The sequence below is a fragment of the Cheilinus undulatus genome, linkage group 20 (assembly GCF_018320785.1).
Source record: "Cheilinus undulatus linkage group 20, ASM1832078v1, whole genome shotgun sequence".
NCBI lineage: Eukaryota > Metazoa > Chordata > Actinopteri > Labriformes > Labridae > Cheilinus > Cheilinus undulatus.
In genome coordinates, this window is record NC_054884.1 from 23294494 (window position 1) to 23313433 (window position 18940).

Consider the following 18940-nt stretch of genomic DNA (forward strand, 5'->3'; position numbering starts at 1 on the left):
AAAATGTGAGGACAAAGAGGAGCCTGTGGAGTGCAAGGTTCCAGTAAAAGTCAGACAGGCAGCAGGAGCCTGTCAGACGAGGAAGCCGGTTTAGGACACCCAGCTGCAAGGTGAGCAAGGCTTCCTCCAGCTGGAGCAGTCACATTAGGAAGACAAGGGGTAAGATGCAGTGATCACCAAGAAACGCACACATACCCACACACACACACAGATTTCAGGGTTCCCACAGTGGCCCTGTTAATAAAAAAAAACCCTCCACTTTTTCTTTTTGGCTGCTATAATTAAGTCACATTTCCTCTACGACCTTAATGAGTCTGCTTCTCTGAAATTTGTTCTGAGTGAAGGGAGGCCGTTAAAGGTGGGGTCTGCCTCTAAGTGAGCACACATTAAACTGGAGTAATGGATAAACATGGCAGGAAATGGCCACCTGCAATCACTATGTAAAACAAATTAATGATAGTAATGCATCCTGGTTAAAGGAGGTTTCCACTTTAATACAACTTGGGTCTTATCAACAGTCAGACAATCGTTTATAGTTCCAGCCTGATTCAAACTCCAAACTGACCTTATTGATCAAGCATCAAAGAACGTGACAAAACCTCATCTGCAACACATTTTCCATTGTTTATTTGTCAATAGATGTTTATCTACATAGAGCAGGTTGAATTTGATCAGACTGCTACACTTCTATAAAATAACTCTAACACCTATGTGAGGGTTTTATTACCGTGGTAAAAATGTTGATGCACTAAATGGGAGATAGAAACATTTACCCTTAGAAATACTGAACTAGACAGCATAAAAACACAGTGAATATAGGGAAGCACAATATCATCACCATTATATTGGTATCTGCAGATATTAGCTTAAAACTTTAATTATCTAAATTGTCAACTATGAAAATTCCTGCAGATATTAACAGTCATGAATATCAGAAGAATGTATGAATACGTTTGTGGAGTTTTAGGAAAAACAAACAGACCTACTTAAGTTGAAGTTCCCTTTTTTTATACCTCAGTCTTTAGACCTCAAAAGTTTTTTTCTAAGAACTGAGGTTTCAGGTCTGAACTATAGCTGGTTTCATTTTTTAAACTTGTGATGAATGTGTTTTTTGTATCATTTTAAACACTTAATCAGAATTGTCTCAGTGAACCAGCCTGCTAGGCTGTGTGTTCATGAGGAGAATTCACTTTAATTGCAAAGTATTAATGGGTAAGACACCTTAGGTTGCAGGCATCAACTGACTGAGTAAATCTGTATGAACATATCTACAGTCCGTATGGCTGGCATAATTTTAACAGGACTGTCCAATAACTGCAAAAATTTGAGTCGTTTTAATGTTTCCCTCTTTAGTTTGGCTGATGTGGTGGTTTCTTCAGTCAACTAATCCCAGCTAATAGAAGCTTGTGAGGCTAAATCATTCTATTTCATCTCAACCAAATTATTTTGGTTGAATGTTGAGTCTTCTGGTATTATTATTTTATCAGTTGTAAATAATTCCATGGCTTTCCTTCAGCTTTGTTGACTGCACCATGACATTTTCACCACCAGCTCTAAGGGGTTTCTTGAAACGTACACACCCTTTTTTTTTTTTTAGTATTTTTGCACATACATTTGGGTATCCAGCAGGGGTATAATGGTTCACAGAGGTGACACTTAAGTTTGTACCTGGGATTTTGGATCACGGTTTGGTACGGGTTTAGTTCATCAATAAAAAAGAACAATAAAGTCCCAGATTTATAATTCTAGGTTTCCCTATCTTTATTATTTTTCATACTGACATTAGTATGGTTTACTGTTTGTTCCATTTGGTGTTATCTAAAACTATCTGTGATAGTTGGTACAGCCTGTAATTTATTAAACATGAGACAAAAAAGAGTAAAATGTAAACAAAAGCTAAATGAAAAAAAAAAATAACAGAGATAACTAGCCAAATATCTCCTGATTTGAAACAATAAAAATAAATATATCGTAAAATACAATTCTAAGTGCATCTTTGAGCGATGTATCATAATTATTATTCTTAAAGTGTGCAGTGAAACCATTGTTAGTGACTATATTCACTGAACCGTAACCACAAATACAAATACTGTAAAACCCCTTGTGTCAAGTGCATCTACTTATCTAAGAAAGTAATAAGCCAAACTGGTCCTTTGTTTGTGGTCTGTCAGTGGTTAAAAATACAACATCTTATGGTCTGCTCAGAATCTGTGCTCCTTGCGACATCACAATGGGTGTCATCAAAATACTAACTGCCCCTTATTTGTGTTTTTCTCCCCTTATCCATTGGAGCAAACAGCTGTTTCAAGGTTGGCACAGCCAACAGAAGACAGGGGTGGAATGAGAAGGAGACTATTTGCATTTAGACATGTCATGTCACACAACCAAAACAGAGGATTCAGTTCAGAGGACACCTGTTTAGAGCTGGTTTATACAGGGTCAAAAACTTCCTCTGGTTTTACATATTATTCTCACATAACATTTCGACCAAAGCCCTGCACAGGAACTTTATTTAGACCACAGTGACTGTGTTAAAAGATGGATAATGGGTATGATATGTCTCCTTTATCTACCCACATATTCTGATCTAAATTAGTCTTACTTAAAATAAGTCAATTATATTCAAATTCTGGATTCACAAATGGGAGTTTTCATTCAAGAACCACTTAACGGTAAGTTAGCTCACTATCAAGACAAAAGCGGCGGCATAACCTTAAGCTAGCTTAACAGAACATAGAGTAACAGATCATTAACAGTTAAACAAAGCTAGCAACGTTATCCATGTACAAAGAGCACAGCCCCGAGGCTTAAAAACTTGTCTTACAGCTTATGGCTGTTTTTTGAGCTCTGTCAGACTTGTTTGAAGTCACCCTTGTGTTTCCAGACTAGAAAAATAAGATGCAAGTTGTATCAGAGCAGAACTATATCCAACAATATCAGTAAATATCAAATTCTAAGATGTTCTCTGATTTTTTTGCATGTTTTTACTGGGTGTCACATAAATTATAGAACAAATAGAAAACAAAGATCATAAATAAAGAAAATTTTCAAAACCAGTGGGAACCCTCAAAAACAGCTTGGTGGATCAGAGTGAGGGAGCTCAGAGATGTAAGACGTCATTGCCAGTGACTACAGAAAGCCAGGGTGGGAGTGGTGGGGGTAAGGTGGGTGGTTGGGTGGGGGTGTTAGGTCCTTGCCAGTGGCGACCACACAGCTTCTGGTTGCCATGGATATAACTTACTGGCAGGTGAGCTTTGAGGTGAGGGCAGAAGAGGGGGCATCTCCTCGGTGGCGCTGCTCTGCGCCGAATTGTCCGCTAGAAACACACACACAAACACGCAGCCAGACACACGATAAGAACGTAAAAACACCACAGGCACACGGTCAAGAGTGTGAGACACGTGATGTAACTCAGTACACCTGCTGGTCTCTACAGTCAAAAACACACTTCACTAGATGGGAGAAAGAGAGTGGATAAGAACAGGAAAAGGGAATAAAACACTTGAGTACCTTTCCTACCTTTCATCTCCTCCTCATCGTTGGTGGCGTTGCTCTCTGTTGATCCCTGTAGATCAGAGAAATGGACACAAAGACACTGAAATTAACTCAACTGGCTTCTCATCCATAAGGACCAAGAGTGAGGCAGCTGGGAAACGTTCAGGCTTTCAGACAGACTCAACTCACCTTGACTCCATCAGGAGGGTTGTGCACCACTGTGCTCTGAGACTCCTGTGATGAAGAACAGAACAGTTAGTTCAGCACATCACAGTCCTGAATCAGTGCCTCTCAACTGGCTTCAAACTGGTCCCTGTACTTTACTTTAGCCATGAAATCTTGACCCCATGCAACACCTCTAAAGTGTCAAGAGACCTCCTTGCACAGGTTAGGAGCTGATGTATGTTTCGCCACATTCACTGATGAATATCGTAGAGGTGTAAAGAGGGGAAGAAGTGATCACTCCTCTGTGCCGGCTTTAGAGGTAGAACAGCAGGAGAGTGCAACATAGAATCCAAATATCACATCATGACTGTCTTAAGGCATAATATAGGCAGGAGCTTATTGTTGCAGAAATGCACCATGACCTCTCCTAGATTGTGACATCTTTGAAGTAAGCTTAATACGTTCTTTCATCAACAGCCTTCCCTGACTTCATTTTTTCAATTTGACAAATTAGCAAGTAATCTAGGCATTGGTGCCAGTGATTTTAAGTAGTTATTCCTAAAATGGTAATGAGGGTGTCCTAATTATTATATTAAATAAATATATTGCACTTGAACTCTTCAGGCTAAATTAATGAAACTCTAAATGTTGCTTCAGGGTCACTGTTTTGCCTTCACTTAGATAGGAATGTAGATAGAATGGGAAATTGGGAGAGAGTAGGTAGTGGCGTGCCAAAGGTGCAGTGGAAGAGACTTGATCCTGAGATGCCTTGCTCAAAGAACCTGTGTTTCTGTTTACATACATGTATACAGGCCTGCCCACAGAATTGGCGGAGCTCCTGACAAACTCAGTGAAAGGGCCCTCCACAGATGTGATTTACTGATGGTATCAATGTATGTGTGGTCAGTAGCGTCGTTTGGGAGCTGAAAGTGTGTCAAGCTATTATTGGGTGCTGATGTTTAAATTATTTATTTGTGCCTGTTTTAACCCCCTTTTATCCCCTTTTTTCAACAGATTTTCCAGTTATATTTACCACTTTCATCAATGTTGCACACTTTTTACCCATTTTGCTACTTATAAATCCATTCCACTACATCTTCCACCCATTTATACCATTTCTTAAACCCATTTTGACTGCTTTTTGTGCCCGTTTGCCACTTTTTGGCCTTGCTTAAGCTATTTCTGCCATTTTTCGATCTTATTTCACAAACTTTTCTGCCCATTTTTGCAATTTTTAACTAATTTTCATCACTTTCTGCCCATTGTGCTACTGTTTACCTTTTTCACCACTTTTTAAGGCCAATTTGTCCAATTTTAGTTGTATTTCATGATGTGTTACACACATTTTTCCACTATAAATAACTTTTGTTACCTGGTTACCAGGGCTTGACATTTACACCCGCCAACTAGCCAAATGCGGGTGGATTCGGCCGTGGTGGGTAGCAGCGTGACTCTAACTAGCCACGATGGCGGGTTGAATTTATCTGTGTCACAACTAATGCTTCACTCTGACCATGCTTGTCTGTTAGCCGTTATGATTTAGGCTTACAGAGAGGGTGTTCGGCACATAAAGGGTAAAATTTCCCTCCAAAATAACTGAAAAGGCTGGTCGCTTCATCCATTTGTGCGTTTTTACGCAGCGCCAAGGGCTTTGATGCTGCATGACAAACATATACACACTCACACTGATGTGTTGTTAATGTGGACTGAAGGCTTCTATCTGTTTAGGGAAAATGTTTCAGAATGTTGGAGTATAAGCTCAGATCTGAACTTTCTCCTTCTGTTTAAAGCTTCTCTCTGTCCATGGAGGATCAGCGCATCAGCGCCGTCTGTGTGTGTGTGTGTGTGTGTGTGTGTGTGCTCCAGCTGTGTGTCTCATACATACATGTCGCTCATACAAGCCAGGGTGTGTAGTATGTCTGAACATTGTTTGATTTATACCTCCACTAATACTTCTTTGTTTGTTAAGGGCAATCTAAATGATGAAACCTCCGCAAATGTGAGCATAATTTAAACATTATTAAACCCTTTGATACGTTTGTATAATGATTTGTCATATATCGATAATAAACGGATATAAAAGACGAGAGAAACTCCGAAACTTCAAATCAGTTCACTGAGGCAGTGAGAAACAGAGGCAGAAGGATAAAAGTCTGTAACTATTCACTTAGGAGTCAAACAGAATGCAACTAAACAGGGATTTTGCTTTTTTGCTAATAAACAACAGACAGCACAGTTGTTTAATGTTCTCCAAATGTGACCTTCATGCACCAAATATATGTCATTTATTATTTAAACAGATATTTTAATTAATTTAGACACATATGAAGACATTTCCACCATACAGTTTAAAACGGAATAGAGCAGAGGACAGGAGGAGTTTGACAGTCAACATTCTCTGGGGGAGATTTGTCACAGTGAAAATTAGAGATGTTCTTGTAATCTGCTGTAGTTTTTCCTAATAAACAGCCAATTAACAGTATTCTAATATCAGCATAAACTTAATATCCACTGAATAAAATATCAATCTAAGAGTCTTGACTCTTAGATGACTGTCTCTAACAGTGAAGTATGACATACCTCTGTAGTGTGCTGTGTACAGGGAGAGGTGCTTTATTAAGAGGAGAGCTGATATTGATCATATTCATGAGGGAAAGTAGAGCTGTGTGTCATATCAGACCCTTTGTACCAAATTTGGTACAAAATATAGCTCATATAGCTAATAGTTTCCAAACACCAAAATTGTGGCTAATGGAAATACCGAGTGGCTAATAAGTTTGCAAAACCACTAGCCACCGTGGCCGGTGAGCAAAAAAGTTAATGTCAAGCCCTGCTGGTTCCCCATTTTCACCTCTTATTTGCCTGTTTTTGCCACTTTTAACCAATTTTTGACACTTTCTGCTTATTCTTTTGCCTCGGTTAACCCATGTTGCGTATTCTAACCCAATTTCACCACAGTAAACTGATTTTGCCACTTTTACCCGTGTTTTTTCAATTTCAAGAAAGTGGGTTTATACTTTGAATAAGGCTACATAGTATGATGTAACAAACACATCTGTTGCTAATGAGTGGTTATTATTGAAAAGCTTGAAAAAAACAAGAGTAAATGTTGGGTGAGAATGATGGGGATGATGAGTCGTACCAGGGGCCAGCGCAACAAAGACTGGATTCTGTACATAGAGTGCCTGATCTACAAACTGATTAACTAGACCACTATGGATGGTATATTTTAGATAGAAACCTTGAGCTAGAGCAACATTTTTTCTCATTCACCCCTGGGTTTGTCCCTGTTTTTTCTGAAGTAAATGATCAAGGAGGAGCATGAGTTTTTACCTTCAACATCAATAATTTCTACACTACTTACAATAATATACAACAGTTATTCTGCTGACTAATCTCACACGTCTCTGTGGCCGTCCCATACTTTGCGATCCTTTAACACCAGTTGAGAAGCACTGAGCTGCCAGATCAAGTAATACATTGTGTAACAAAATTTGACACACATGCTAGTAAAGCAGTTTGAAACCACAACATGCCAGCCCTGGTTAATTGCACAATGAAACAGATTTGGTATTACAGCTAGGATGTGACTGGGATGGTAATGGGAGGGTTAGACAGGTTATAGTGAGAATGATGGTTAGCCAAGCTATAAAAGTAAAATGTTAGATAGATGGTTAGGGTTAAAGGAGAGCTGGTTAATCATGGGAGGAATAAAATAACACAGAGGCCAAAACATAACACAACTAAACTATTTTCATAACAGCAGCCGAAACAAGACGAACCAGACTCTACATTTCTCTGTACTGACACTTTACAAACCCTGCAGACAAGTTCATGCTCCTTTTAACTTTAAGGTACACATGTGCTGCCTGAAATTTAGTTTACTCAAAATAAATTATTTTACATGTTCAAAAAATAACTTGATATTATGTTTTTTTTCAGGAACACATGTGCACCTTGGGGGTAAAACGTCCAAAGGATGGGTGCTGATGGGACAGTGAATGTTACACCTCCTGGATGGTGGATGAAGGAGGAAAAGCAGCAACTATGACGATGGAGGATGATACACAATGGGCTACTATCACACTACTGCGAGGAGGGGTGTTAAAAAGTGTAAACCGTCACTGCGGCGGCCTACTGTACCATCTGGGCGTTGGATGCCATGTTGGTGTCTTTCAGGGCATTGATGGCGCTCACTATACTGTTCTTACTGTTGTTGGTGGAAGGCTGGGACGAGAACGCAGACACTCAAAGTGAACACATACGTTATGCACATGCACACATACATACACATATGCATTAGAATTGCACGCCTTTCAGGGAATGGTGCTAATGTTGGCTGAAGCTCCCAGCCTGTTGAGAGCTAACAGGGTAAATGAGAGGGTGAGTGCCACAGAATGGCCTGTAGATCATCCTTTTTACTGCCTCACTAACTCTCTATACCTCCGCCACTTAACTGCACAGAGAGACCCCTGGGGCAGGGGAGAAAGTGAGGGAGGCAGGAGGCAAGAGGGAGAGGAGGGATGCTTTAGAGCAGCTGAGAATGAAGGAGACTGCTCGGAAAAGAGAGCAGCAAGTGAAGGATTTACATGTGAAAAGAATACACTGATAGTTACAAAATAAGCGAATTAGAAAAACTGGGGGGAATTCAGTAAGAATAGACTGCATCTACTAACATCAATTGTGCCTGCTATACTGTATGCTCAAATTCGAGGCGCAACTGAAGAACTAAGTTCAAATGCAAACACACCCATGAAGTTGTTGTGCACTCTGTGCAGTTTGCTTCTATTTTGTGTCTTACTGTGAAGCTGAGGTGTCATTATCCCCACTGAGTGCTGCAGAACAGCTCAGTGCCCTCTCATCCTGATGGAGCTCAATTCTGTCCACATGTAGATGATGAGGAGGGGACACTTTTCCAGTTTATTGTGCAGTCTTTGTAGAAGTGATATACCAGGGCTGTACGTTAACTTTTTTTGCCCATAGCACTGGTGCGACAGAGGTTGACAATCTTGTAGCACAGAACAAAAAAAACGGTAGCACAATATATAAAATGTTTGTAATAGCTCTAAAACCAACCAGTAACCAAAACATAAACTTAGTAAGTGAATGTACTTGAATAACAAAACCAAAACAGCCTAAATTACAGCTCTCAATTAACGTCTAACAAAGCAAACAGCCAGTCACAGAGAAGAGATGCTGGCGGTTCATTTACAATGTGAAAGAAAACATGCCAAAAATTCACTGTTCTTATTATTTTTTCTTATTTTATTCATCCCAAAGATCGACATAATCCGAGATTAATAACGTGCCCTCAGTCTCTCCTCTTCTTTTGTCAACTCCAGTGATACTCAACACGTGGCTGGTTTTTATTAAGGCATATAGGCTAGACGATGTTAAAAAGGAGTATCTGCTAGCTTACTTCTCTGTTCTCCTTGACCTCTCCAATTATGCATGAATGGTCACAGTGAGTTGGCTGTAAGTGAGAGGACAGTCTGCGCTAACTTCTGATCAAAGGTTAATGTATAAAACGATGCATTTTCCCTTCACTAATATCGTAGCTGCTGCTGTATGGTTAACAAGACAAGAGATGAGGGAGAGAGAGTGACAGGAGCACGGAGGAGTAGATCAATACATCCAACACTGCATAACACTGCATGTTTATTGTTAGGGTAAAGACACAGCCCTGAGCCTGCCCTGACTGTAAGAGCTGCTTTCTCACCATAGCATTGGCTGTGGAACGTGGCTGCTTGCACTCCAGACGCGCAGGATTACGCATGATGAGAGGAAATAACATTCCACTTGAATTTAAAATACGCCAGAAATATAAAATAAATGGACTGGACATGAATTTCAAATCTCAAATCAAAGTAGAATGAAGTGTTGTGGCAACAAGTAACACCTAAAGTCTTATCTGCGTGCCTGGCTTGCACGCACCTCTCTCACTTTGTCATAGCACCTGTGCGATGAGGAGTGACAACCTCTTAGCACAGACCAATTTTCTTGTAGCATTCACGACATATATGTCGCACTGTACAGCCTTGCACATCTTTCATCATTTAACAAAGCTGCCTCTCAGGCAGCCTCAAACTAGCATAACCCCTAATTCAAACAGTAATATAAAAGTAATATAGAAGCAGAATTGATCTCTAGGAAGTTTGTGCATAGCAACTCTTGTAAATTCTGCAGTGCAGTTACCACCAACTCGCCGCACAGCCAAACACTGTGATGTTTTGTCAAAGCTCCACAATAGAGTGTATGCACTAAAACTTTGTAAATAATTCACAAAGCACAGCTTTAATGCCCCCTTTTTTATGTTGTGGGCCAATCTTCGCACACATGCATCGGTGCTTAGAGACACTGAGCCATTATGCAGTTATTTGTGGAAAACAACACCCCTTTCCATGCTCATTGGCCATATTGCATTAAGCATCTAGTGATGAGGATGGTAACAGCACGGCATAAATAGAGTAAAGATTGGTCTACTGTAAGAGGTGATGGAGATGCACTGCGGTTTTTATGTCACCCAAACTTTCCAGGGATCAGGAAATAATTCCCTCTTTGTATGACTTAAAAATGAATTATGTGTAAATAAGGTTGGAAATATTACTTTCACATTGCTATTACTAAGTCATAACAAGGAGATAAATCAGTCTGAGACTACCAGCTGCTTTTTCATCTGTGTGTGGCACCCTTAGGCACGACAAAGATGTGAGAGTTGTGGTTGTTTTCTTAGAGGAAACATTGTCAAGGTGGTGCTTCGGTGATACACATTAATATTACCATTCCTTTAAATAAATGCACTCTCTTTCTGAATATTCAATAAGGATTATCAGAATCTGTGTGTGATGCGGACAGGATTTTACACACCTGTTGCAGGTGAGGGCGGGAGTGGCCTGCATGTGCTGTGGGAGCGAGCGGTAATGTAAGAAATCCAGCAGGAGTGGGATTATGAAAAGAGCCCTGCGCAAAGCTCTAGTTTACATAGCATGGAGCTGATTGTATTTCAGATTTTTGCACAATTGCTCATTGAATATGCTCTAACAGCACCAACACAACATTTGGTATTATAGTTTACAATGTAAATGCAAGAAAATATGGGGAGCATTTAACCCTTCATGTGGCTTTAAGAATTAGATGTTTTTTTGTCTCATTCACATATGTTAAGAAGATGGAAAGACTTTGCAATCTTTTGGTGAATTAGGCGCATAGTTTAACAAACTCACACATGAGACAACAGGATTTAACAATAGACCACAAGAGGTAAAGAAATCTTAAAGCACAGAATCTCCTTAAGAAATAAAACTCTTTATTTTATGATAGGTATTACTAGACATAATACGAGGGGAAAGAAATTGAGCTTCAGAGAGGAACAAGAAGAACAGAAAGTAAAAATGGGGTCATCAAATAGAGGAGAGACAAGACATATTGTATGAGAACAAAAGGGCGAAGGTGATGTGACATCCTTACCTTAGCAGAATCTGACTTCTTGTTGAGTAAACTTTTGCATGCTGTAAAAAAGGGAGGATAAAGAGGGAAAGAAACAGGTAGGAGAGAACAGTTTAACAGTTGACGACAGCATCCGGTCCAATCCATACTTTGTATTCAGCTTTTATAGGAATTTGCAACTTGTGCAAAACCTGGAGCCACAATTTCTTCATATCTATGAAACCCCCCACCCATCCCCCAAATACCTGAGCCTTCATGACAAAGTGAGTCTGTGTGTTGCCAGAGAAAAAACATGCATTTAATGGATTTTCTGGGGCAAGTTGCTACACTCTGCAAAACCCATTCAACATCATAATCCATTCATTGCCATCTGGGGATAAAAGAGTAACCTGAGAGCAAAGTAAACTTCCTCAATCCATTTCCTGTCTGGAAGACCCCAGCAGATCTAAAAAGAGAGGGATGGTCAGACTCAAACTGCCGCCAGGACTGACAGAGATGAGCCGGGTTAATGTAAATCATTGATTTCCTTTAGAAGGCCCTGGTCACTTTTCCTCTCGCTCTAAAGCTCTCAACTTTGTTTTGATTTCTTTTTTGCTCTTTTTTTTTTTACTGACACACAGTTTACAAAAACCTTATCTTTTGTTTCTTACCTTTCAAAACGAAATAGGAAGGGGAAACGGGGAGAGAGGAGGGTTGAAAGAGAGGGCTTAGCATTTCAGTACATGTGAAAATGGAGATAAGGGGCACAGCATTTACAGCAGCAAACATATCAAGTGACAACTCATGCTCTCTCATCTTGGCTGTTGCGTCAATATGCAGCCTCGATCTTAACTTTATCATGCAGCATCCAAGAAAAAAATGTATTTAAAAAAGAAAAAAATCATTCCAAACCAGTGAAAGGAGAACTGATTTTTCAGAGCACTCTGTTTTTTTTTGCTACATCTTCTACCAAACAGGCATCAGGGTGCCAATCGTTACAGCATAGGAGTACCATGTTCATATGCTCTCTAAACACGTCCTCCCCTCCTGCTCCTCCAGAGAATAATCACCAAATTCCACATGACAGGATGAAGAAAGTCAAGATGACCCACAGCAGGAGTTCTTCACCACTCGAGCCACATACCGGCTCCATGATGAGTGCAGAAGGACGGATTAGAAAGCATCAGAAGCTGTATCTCCTAAGAACCTTTTACTGTTTTTTTTTTGCAGGATATAAACCACACAGGACACCCACATGCGAAAGGCAACAAGGCAAACACCATTCTAAAACATACAGATATGCTTTGAATGCTTTAGTCTTATTTGGCTATAATGTCATTTAAAAGATAACATCATGAGCAAACTGCCAAGCCTTGCCTCAGCCAAACTTTGCAGAGATGTGCAAGGAAGCTTTAACAGTATTAAGTGTTTACAGTGATGTGTGGCATCATCAGAACACAAAAAAACAAGGCTGCATGATTAAAAAAAGGAAGAGAGCTGAGAAGTTCCATCTGCAGTGATGATGCCACATGTGGGGAATCAAAAACTTACAAACAGGCAACTTGGTCCAGGATCAGAGCGGCAGCCCGCATTCAGAGGGCTCTAGCTGACAATCAAACTGCCACAAACACCCCAAATCTCAATGCAGCAGTCACACATTTCTGTCAGGATAAAACACCTGCTATCCCTTAAAAATTTACCTTAAAGCCTGCATAAACTCATATCCTAGTTATCTATGGAAAGATATCTGCCCACTGTAGAACAGACAGGATTCGCATGTCTGAAAAGGTGACGTAAAATCAAGTCTGCTCCACACTGTTTATTTCTAGTTTGCTAAATCCATGGAGCCACCATCGGAATCGCCGACCTTTACCACCCACCCAACCCCACCCAGTAGGACGAGAGCAGGGCCTGATTTTAGCGCTTTCAAAAAGGAGTCTCTTCCTCTTTCTTGCTCAACTAAATGGTGGAATATCCATTGAGTATCTGACGATTGTAGCAAGAGGTTTACTGCAATATATGTGCTATTCTTTTAAAGCTTCTGTGAAGAACTTTTGGTTTGATTACAATGCCAAAAGTGGAAAAACTAGGGGTTGACGAAACATAAACTATTTAGCCCTAGCTCTATCAGTATGAGAAATGGAACAGGGCAGCACAGCAGAGGCAGGAAAATAGGAAATTATGCCATAAGCTCACTGTGTCAGTGGCACTCAGTCATAAGTGTTGATTTGCTCACAGACTCATGTGACACCAAGCCAACCAGACCGGGTTGTACACAGGACATTTGGTGAGACTGTGGGAGGGGAAAATATGTCAAGTCTGCATTGCAAAATAGTAACAAAAACACAGAGGCTTTCTGGGTAAAAAATAAAATGCTTCAAAAGTTTTCATTAGTGCATACGTTTGGGCCAACATCGTTTTGTGACCAATTTTTTACCAAAAACTTGCCAAATTCCACAGAGGAACTGTACCCATCTGTTATGCTGTAAAGCCTAGCTTCCTGGCTGGTACAACCAACGAGTCCTTCTTAAAGGAGCAATGCTCACTGAAATCACTGGAGGCTTATGCAACTTTTACTGCTAGGTACGTCATATGGCTCAACTTCAAAAATATTGAAATATCCCTTTAATGGTACAGTAAAATGGCCATATCGATAATCGGCCAAATGCTAAATAAAAAGAAAAAAAAATTGGTATAGGCCTGTACATGTAAGTAGTGTTTTCTAACCACATATTGGATTGTGATGTCTTTTGCAGTCAACTGTTCTCCTCAAAATGTACTGGAAAGTTAAAAAGGCTGTTGCTTAAGGGTGCTGTGAGCTGCCCTGTTTGATACATAACCATGGCAGCTCTTAAGGCATTAAAAATAACCAAATAGGAATAATCAATATGGTTACCAATGGTCTCTTCTGCTTTTGTAGGTCATATAAAGGCATGGTACTATTTTCAGTCTGTTTCATAACCAGCTAAAAATTCCTCATAGGAGCTTTAAGAAAGCATGAGGGTGTTTTTGAAAGTACTAAAACAGACCTCAGGAGGAGACAAGATGTGGGATGCCTTTAACCACAAGGGACTCATCAAAAAAGGCTGCACAACAGCAATGGTTTCAACAGTTAGGAGCACTCCCATCCGTCTCAGTCCCCCCCCCGCTCCTTTACATCCACCTCTCCCATCCCTTCCCTCCCCTTTGGACCCAGGTCGGACGATGGCAGCACGCCAACCCAGCTCTTGCCGGCCCCCTGCAGTGTCAGTTCCCGCCCCCAGGATACATGCCCCTCCTCATCCCCTGCCCCAGCCCTCCCTGCGCCCGTCTTCCCAGCCTTGACCGGTTAGAGAGCACAGGTGAGCGTGGGGTCAGCTGGAGTTCAGGATGGAGCTCGCTGGAGGTGACAAAGCGAATTTTTGAAGATGAAATGGGGGTTACGCGGCTTAGGCTCGAGTGGTGGTGAGGTGTGAATGTGAAGAGCACTTTGGAGTGCAGGTTGAACTTAATCAATTAACGTTAAGTGATGCTGATGTTTATGACTGTGTGCATTATGTCTTTGCAGTACAGCAAAGACAACACACAAACTTAAAACCCTAATGTGTGTGAGTATGCATGCATATGTCTGTGTGGATGTTGATGGATATGCTGGCAGAGGCTGCATGCAGGAGTCTGAGGGTGATGATGGGGTCCCACCCTGCGCTATGAACCAAAGAAGTAACTGTGTGTGGAGAGGAAGTGGATGGGCGTGTCTCTGGGACGTACCTTCCTGAGCCAGTGAGGCCGTGGAGGAGGCGGCAGCAGCAGAGTTGGTATGCTGCCGGCCCACTATTGGACAGAAATGCTACAGTTTGGTGGGGCGTTGCAAATTAGGCAGGTCTATGTCACGCTTTTTTCACTCATGGGCCTAGAAAGCCACAGGGTGTGCTGGCTGCAGCCCAGACGCATCTCAAGGTTTGATGGAAAAGGGCTGAAGCAAAAGACGGGCACCCCTGTGGTTTCCAAGGCCCAGGGTTGAAATCATTAACCATCGACTGACCAATTAACTCTGAGGCTGAGAACAAGGCTTCAACGAAAACAAGTCACTCTCAGAAGACTGAGGAAGAAACACTTTATAACACCACACTTTCCCTGGAAATAACAATCTTAAAAAAAACTTTATGCGTCCTTCTATCGAACATGCAAACGCTCCTTGGGCAGCAGAGAAGAGGGACACACTCACACAGACACGCACATACACACAGGGAGAAATACATTAGCATGGACAAGGACATAACAATCGCCCACATAGAATTTTCATATGACAGAATATCACATATAAGCCTGCTTACATACTGTACATCAAATTGTTAAGCACTCATAATAATCCACTGTTATCAATACATTATGTCTACATAAGTCCACAGAGCTTCATGTTTCAAATCAGTCTGATAAGTAAGCAAACTCCTGTGCACACACAAAAACATATTGTTATTTTAAGGATGAGTGGGTGAGTGTGTGTGCGTGTAGTATGTGTGTGTGGTGAGGGGGTTAAAAGAGGTGTGGAGGACTCTATCCACTCTCCGTCCTCCTCTCCCTCTGCATTTGCTGCGTGGGAGGCTAAGGGCGAAGGGCACACCCACCTGAGAAGTTTCTGGACACCAGCATGGTGGTGAGAATGGCTCCCTGGAGGAGGAGAGGGAGGAGGAGAGAAAAGTATAATAAGTACAAGGTTCTGTTTACCAGGATTCAAGGTTTTTTCTTCCTGACTTGCTGCTTTATATTCATTTCTGAAGGGACAACATTATCATCTCTGAATCTTTTTTTCTTAATCCAGTCAAGGCTGGGTGTTTGTTTGTTCTCTGTTAAACAGTATCTAATCATTAACAATATCGTATGCATCGTATTACAACTGAGATGCACAATTAACAGTCTTCACATCTCCAGGTCCCAGACCAAGTCCAACATTTTCTTCTATGCAAATATATTTAAATGATGTGGACAAATGAAGAACAACAGATACTTGATCCATTAGTTTGCATGTTCTCATGTTAATGCAAAGTACAGCAAAATGAGCTGCTTATCGTTTCAGAATGGTTAAACTCTGCTCCTGATACCAAAGTTTCTGCAACCACATTATGGCAATAACTCTTAAGTGTCATATTAAGATGTTGAAACACATTAACACAAGTCTGTTTTTGCATCCCAGACAAGAAACGGTGGCACTTCAAGATGTTTTTCTGAATAAAATCTAGAATTGGTACGATACACATTTAAATCAGGAACACAGAGACATATTTTGCCATGTATCCAAAGGCATCTGAATCAATGAAAGTCTGTCTATATGCTTTGGATTGTTTTCAAAGGACAGTAGCAGTTTGTATGTTTTCACTTGATTTTCTATCCATGCCATCTCTTCCCAAGATAAATCTAAACAAACAATTAGCCAGAAAGTCAAGGAAAGCCTTAAGTATTTTAAAGGCACATTGCGTCATATCTAGCCTTGTAGCAATTAGCAGAAAAAACTGGGCCAAAATGGAACAAAATATTTATAAGTAGGACTATCTAAATTCACCTGAATATATACAGGTGCATCTCAAAAAATTAGAATATCATGAAAAAGTTCAATATTTTTTGTCACTCTTTTCTTAAATTACCCATACATTATATAGACTTGTTACACAGAGTGAAATATTTCAAGCCTTTATTTCTTGAAATGTTGATGATTATGGCTGACAGAGAAGAAAACCCAAAATTCAGTGTCTCAAAAAAAATAGCATATTACATAAGATCAATTAAAAAAAGGATGTTTTAAACAGAAATTTCAGGCTTCTGAAAAGTATGTTGATTTCTATGCCTTCAATACTCGGTTGGGCTTCCTTTTGCATGAATTACTGCATCAATGCGGTGTGGCATGGAGACACTGAATTTTAGATTTTCTGCTCTGTAAGTCATATTCATCAACATTGCAAGAAATAAAGGCCTGAAATATTTCACTCTATGTGTAAAAAGTCTACATAAGGATTTCACTTTCAGAAAAGGGTGACAAAAAATATTGAACTTTTTCATGATATTCTAATTTTTTGAGATGCACCTGTACAGTTATTTTATTATTATTTGGTCACTGCTGTGGTAAAAACAATATGCAAAAATCTAGGATGGTAGAGACTATGAAGGGGACCCTCCCTATGGGTGATTGAAATACTTATTCTAATGCAGGCCTTACAACCAAAAGAATTTCAAGTCATTTCAAAGTAGCAGACAAAATTACAAAGTCAGAGCCACACTCCGGTGGTCTCAGTTATTAGGTGTAAGGTGGTCATAAAAGTCAATTTGAGCAGTTTTAAGGCAGTCTTCCTTCAGTCTTGGCATTATCACAACATCAAACGTGTTTGATATTGGCCTAAGTCTTTAGTCTGGTCTTATGCAAATTGTGCTCAATCATCGGGAGACAGTGTTGTGCATCAGCATATTAGAAAAGTTAATTTTTCAAAACATGAAGAGCATATTTCAGTCTGAAGCCACTGAATGTCCGCTCAGAAATCAAGATACAGTCACTTGTCTGCTCAGGGCTGCAGTCAGATCTCTGCACTGCTGTCTGTGTATTCTGTCAATTCATTTCAGGCTGACATGACAGGCACGGTAAACCTCCACTGGGTTTTTCAAAATAAAAGACAGATCAGTTGTTTCTGCGGTGAGATAACCCTTATTTTTATCGGTACTTCTATTCTCAAGTGTGTCCTGGATAGTTCTTCTGTTGTTGCGGTGACTTGCAAATTTGCTTCAGGTGTTAACTTTCCTTTCATTTCTATTCTATGTAAATGATTTAAAAACATCAGATTATAAGAGATATTACCTCATATGTGATCTCCATCTGGTTCTCTGCCTCCCTCTCTACCATTTAGCTTTAAAATATCAGTCTCATCAGTTTTGATGTAAAAAAGATGAAGAACAGCTGAATTCCATAAAACTGTAGAACTGACACCAACTCTGTACAAGTGATCTTTGTTTCTGTATTCATACATGTATTCTAAACACGTTGTAAACTTCCACCATGATGGGACATAATTTCAAAGGACTCATTCTAGTCTTGCAAAATCTTCATCTGACACTAGAATTCAGCAGCTTCCTCACAAATTGTCTTTAGATGTTAAGAGGGTATTAGATGTCAGTCATTTTTTAGGTCTTTTAAAAGTTTGAGCAAAATCCTCTGGTGTAAGGCCAGTTGATAAAGATAGGACAATTGTATATAGTCAGGTGATTAAATGTCAATTTAGAGAGGCCAACCCATAACCATTATGGTTTGTATTGCTAAATGCCACTAGGCTAAATAGAACAGACTGCACCTTTAGGTTTTATAAACTCAATAATGAGGTTTCAAAAATAATTTGGGAATTTGACACCAATCTCTAACAGCAACATATATTATAAAGTTTGAAACATGACCTACATAAGTATGCAAACTACATCAGAGACCATGCTGCTGGGAAATCAAAAAGTATGAAGCTCCTCATAAGACAAACTGAATTCTTTTGTAGAAGTAAGTCGTAATTATGTCACGTTATTTCTAAACCTGATGATAAAACTTGGTGGATGGTGGGACCATTTTTGTACATGAAAAAGGAAAGGCTAAGTATGGTCAACACATAAAAAGCGATGTTAAAAACAATAGCTTGGCAAAAGAAGTTTCAGGAGAACCTTGAGTTTTCGGCGAGCGTTGAACTTGCGGAGACACTCGACAGTTTCCTGTCTGTGCATCATGGAGGCCACTGTAGAGCGGTGCTGCAGGAGGACAAGACAAGAATCAGAAACAATGCATTGTCTCAGTTTTTAACTTAATGTATTTGCACAGTTATTTGGGAAAAAAGTCACTTATACATTATAAATCTTCCTA

The 18940-nt window shown here is 40.1% G+C and overlaps 1 protein-coding gene across 14 annotated transcripts in view; it reads right to left on the reverse strand.

Moving 5' to 3' along the window:
• Positions 1–18940, reverse strand: part of LOC121528829 (calcium/calmodulin-dependent protein kinase type II subunit gamma) — a 70806-nt gene that overhangs the window by 16966 nt on the left and 34900 nt on the right. For 2 of the 14 annotated variants that reach the window (XM_041816443.1, XM_041816450.1), the window contains exons 11-18: positions 18745–18828; positions 15690–15732; positions 14833–14895; positions 11128–11168; positions 7804–7887; positions 3685–3729; positions 3520–3565; positions 3242–3316 (exon numbers count right to left, since the gene is read on the reverse strand). In XM_041816443.1, coding sequence (XP_041672377.1) covers positions 3242–3316; positions 3520–3565; positions 3685–3729; positions 7804–7887; positions 11128–11168; positions 14833–14895; positions 15690–15732; positions 18745–18828 — 481 coding nt within the window. Of the gene's footprint in view, positions 1–3241; positions 3317–3510; positions 3566–3684; positions 3730–7803; positions 7888–11127; positions 11169–14832; positions 14896–15689; positions 15733–18744; positions 18829–18940 lie in introns of all 14 variants that reach the window. The other 12 variants (XM_041816447.1, XM_041816442.1, XM_041816444.1 and 9 more) reach the window with 11 other exon arrangements.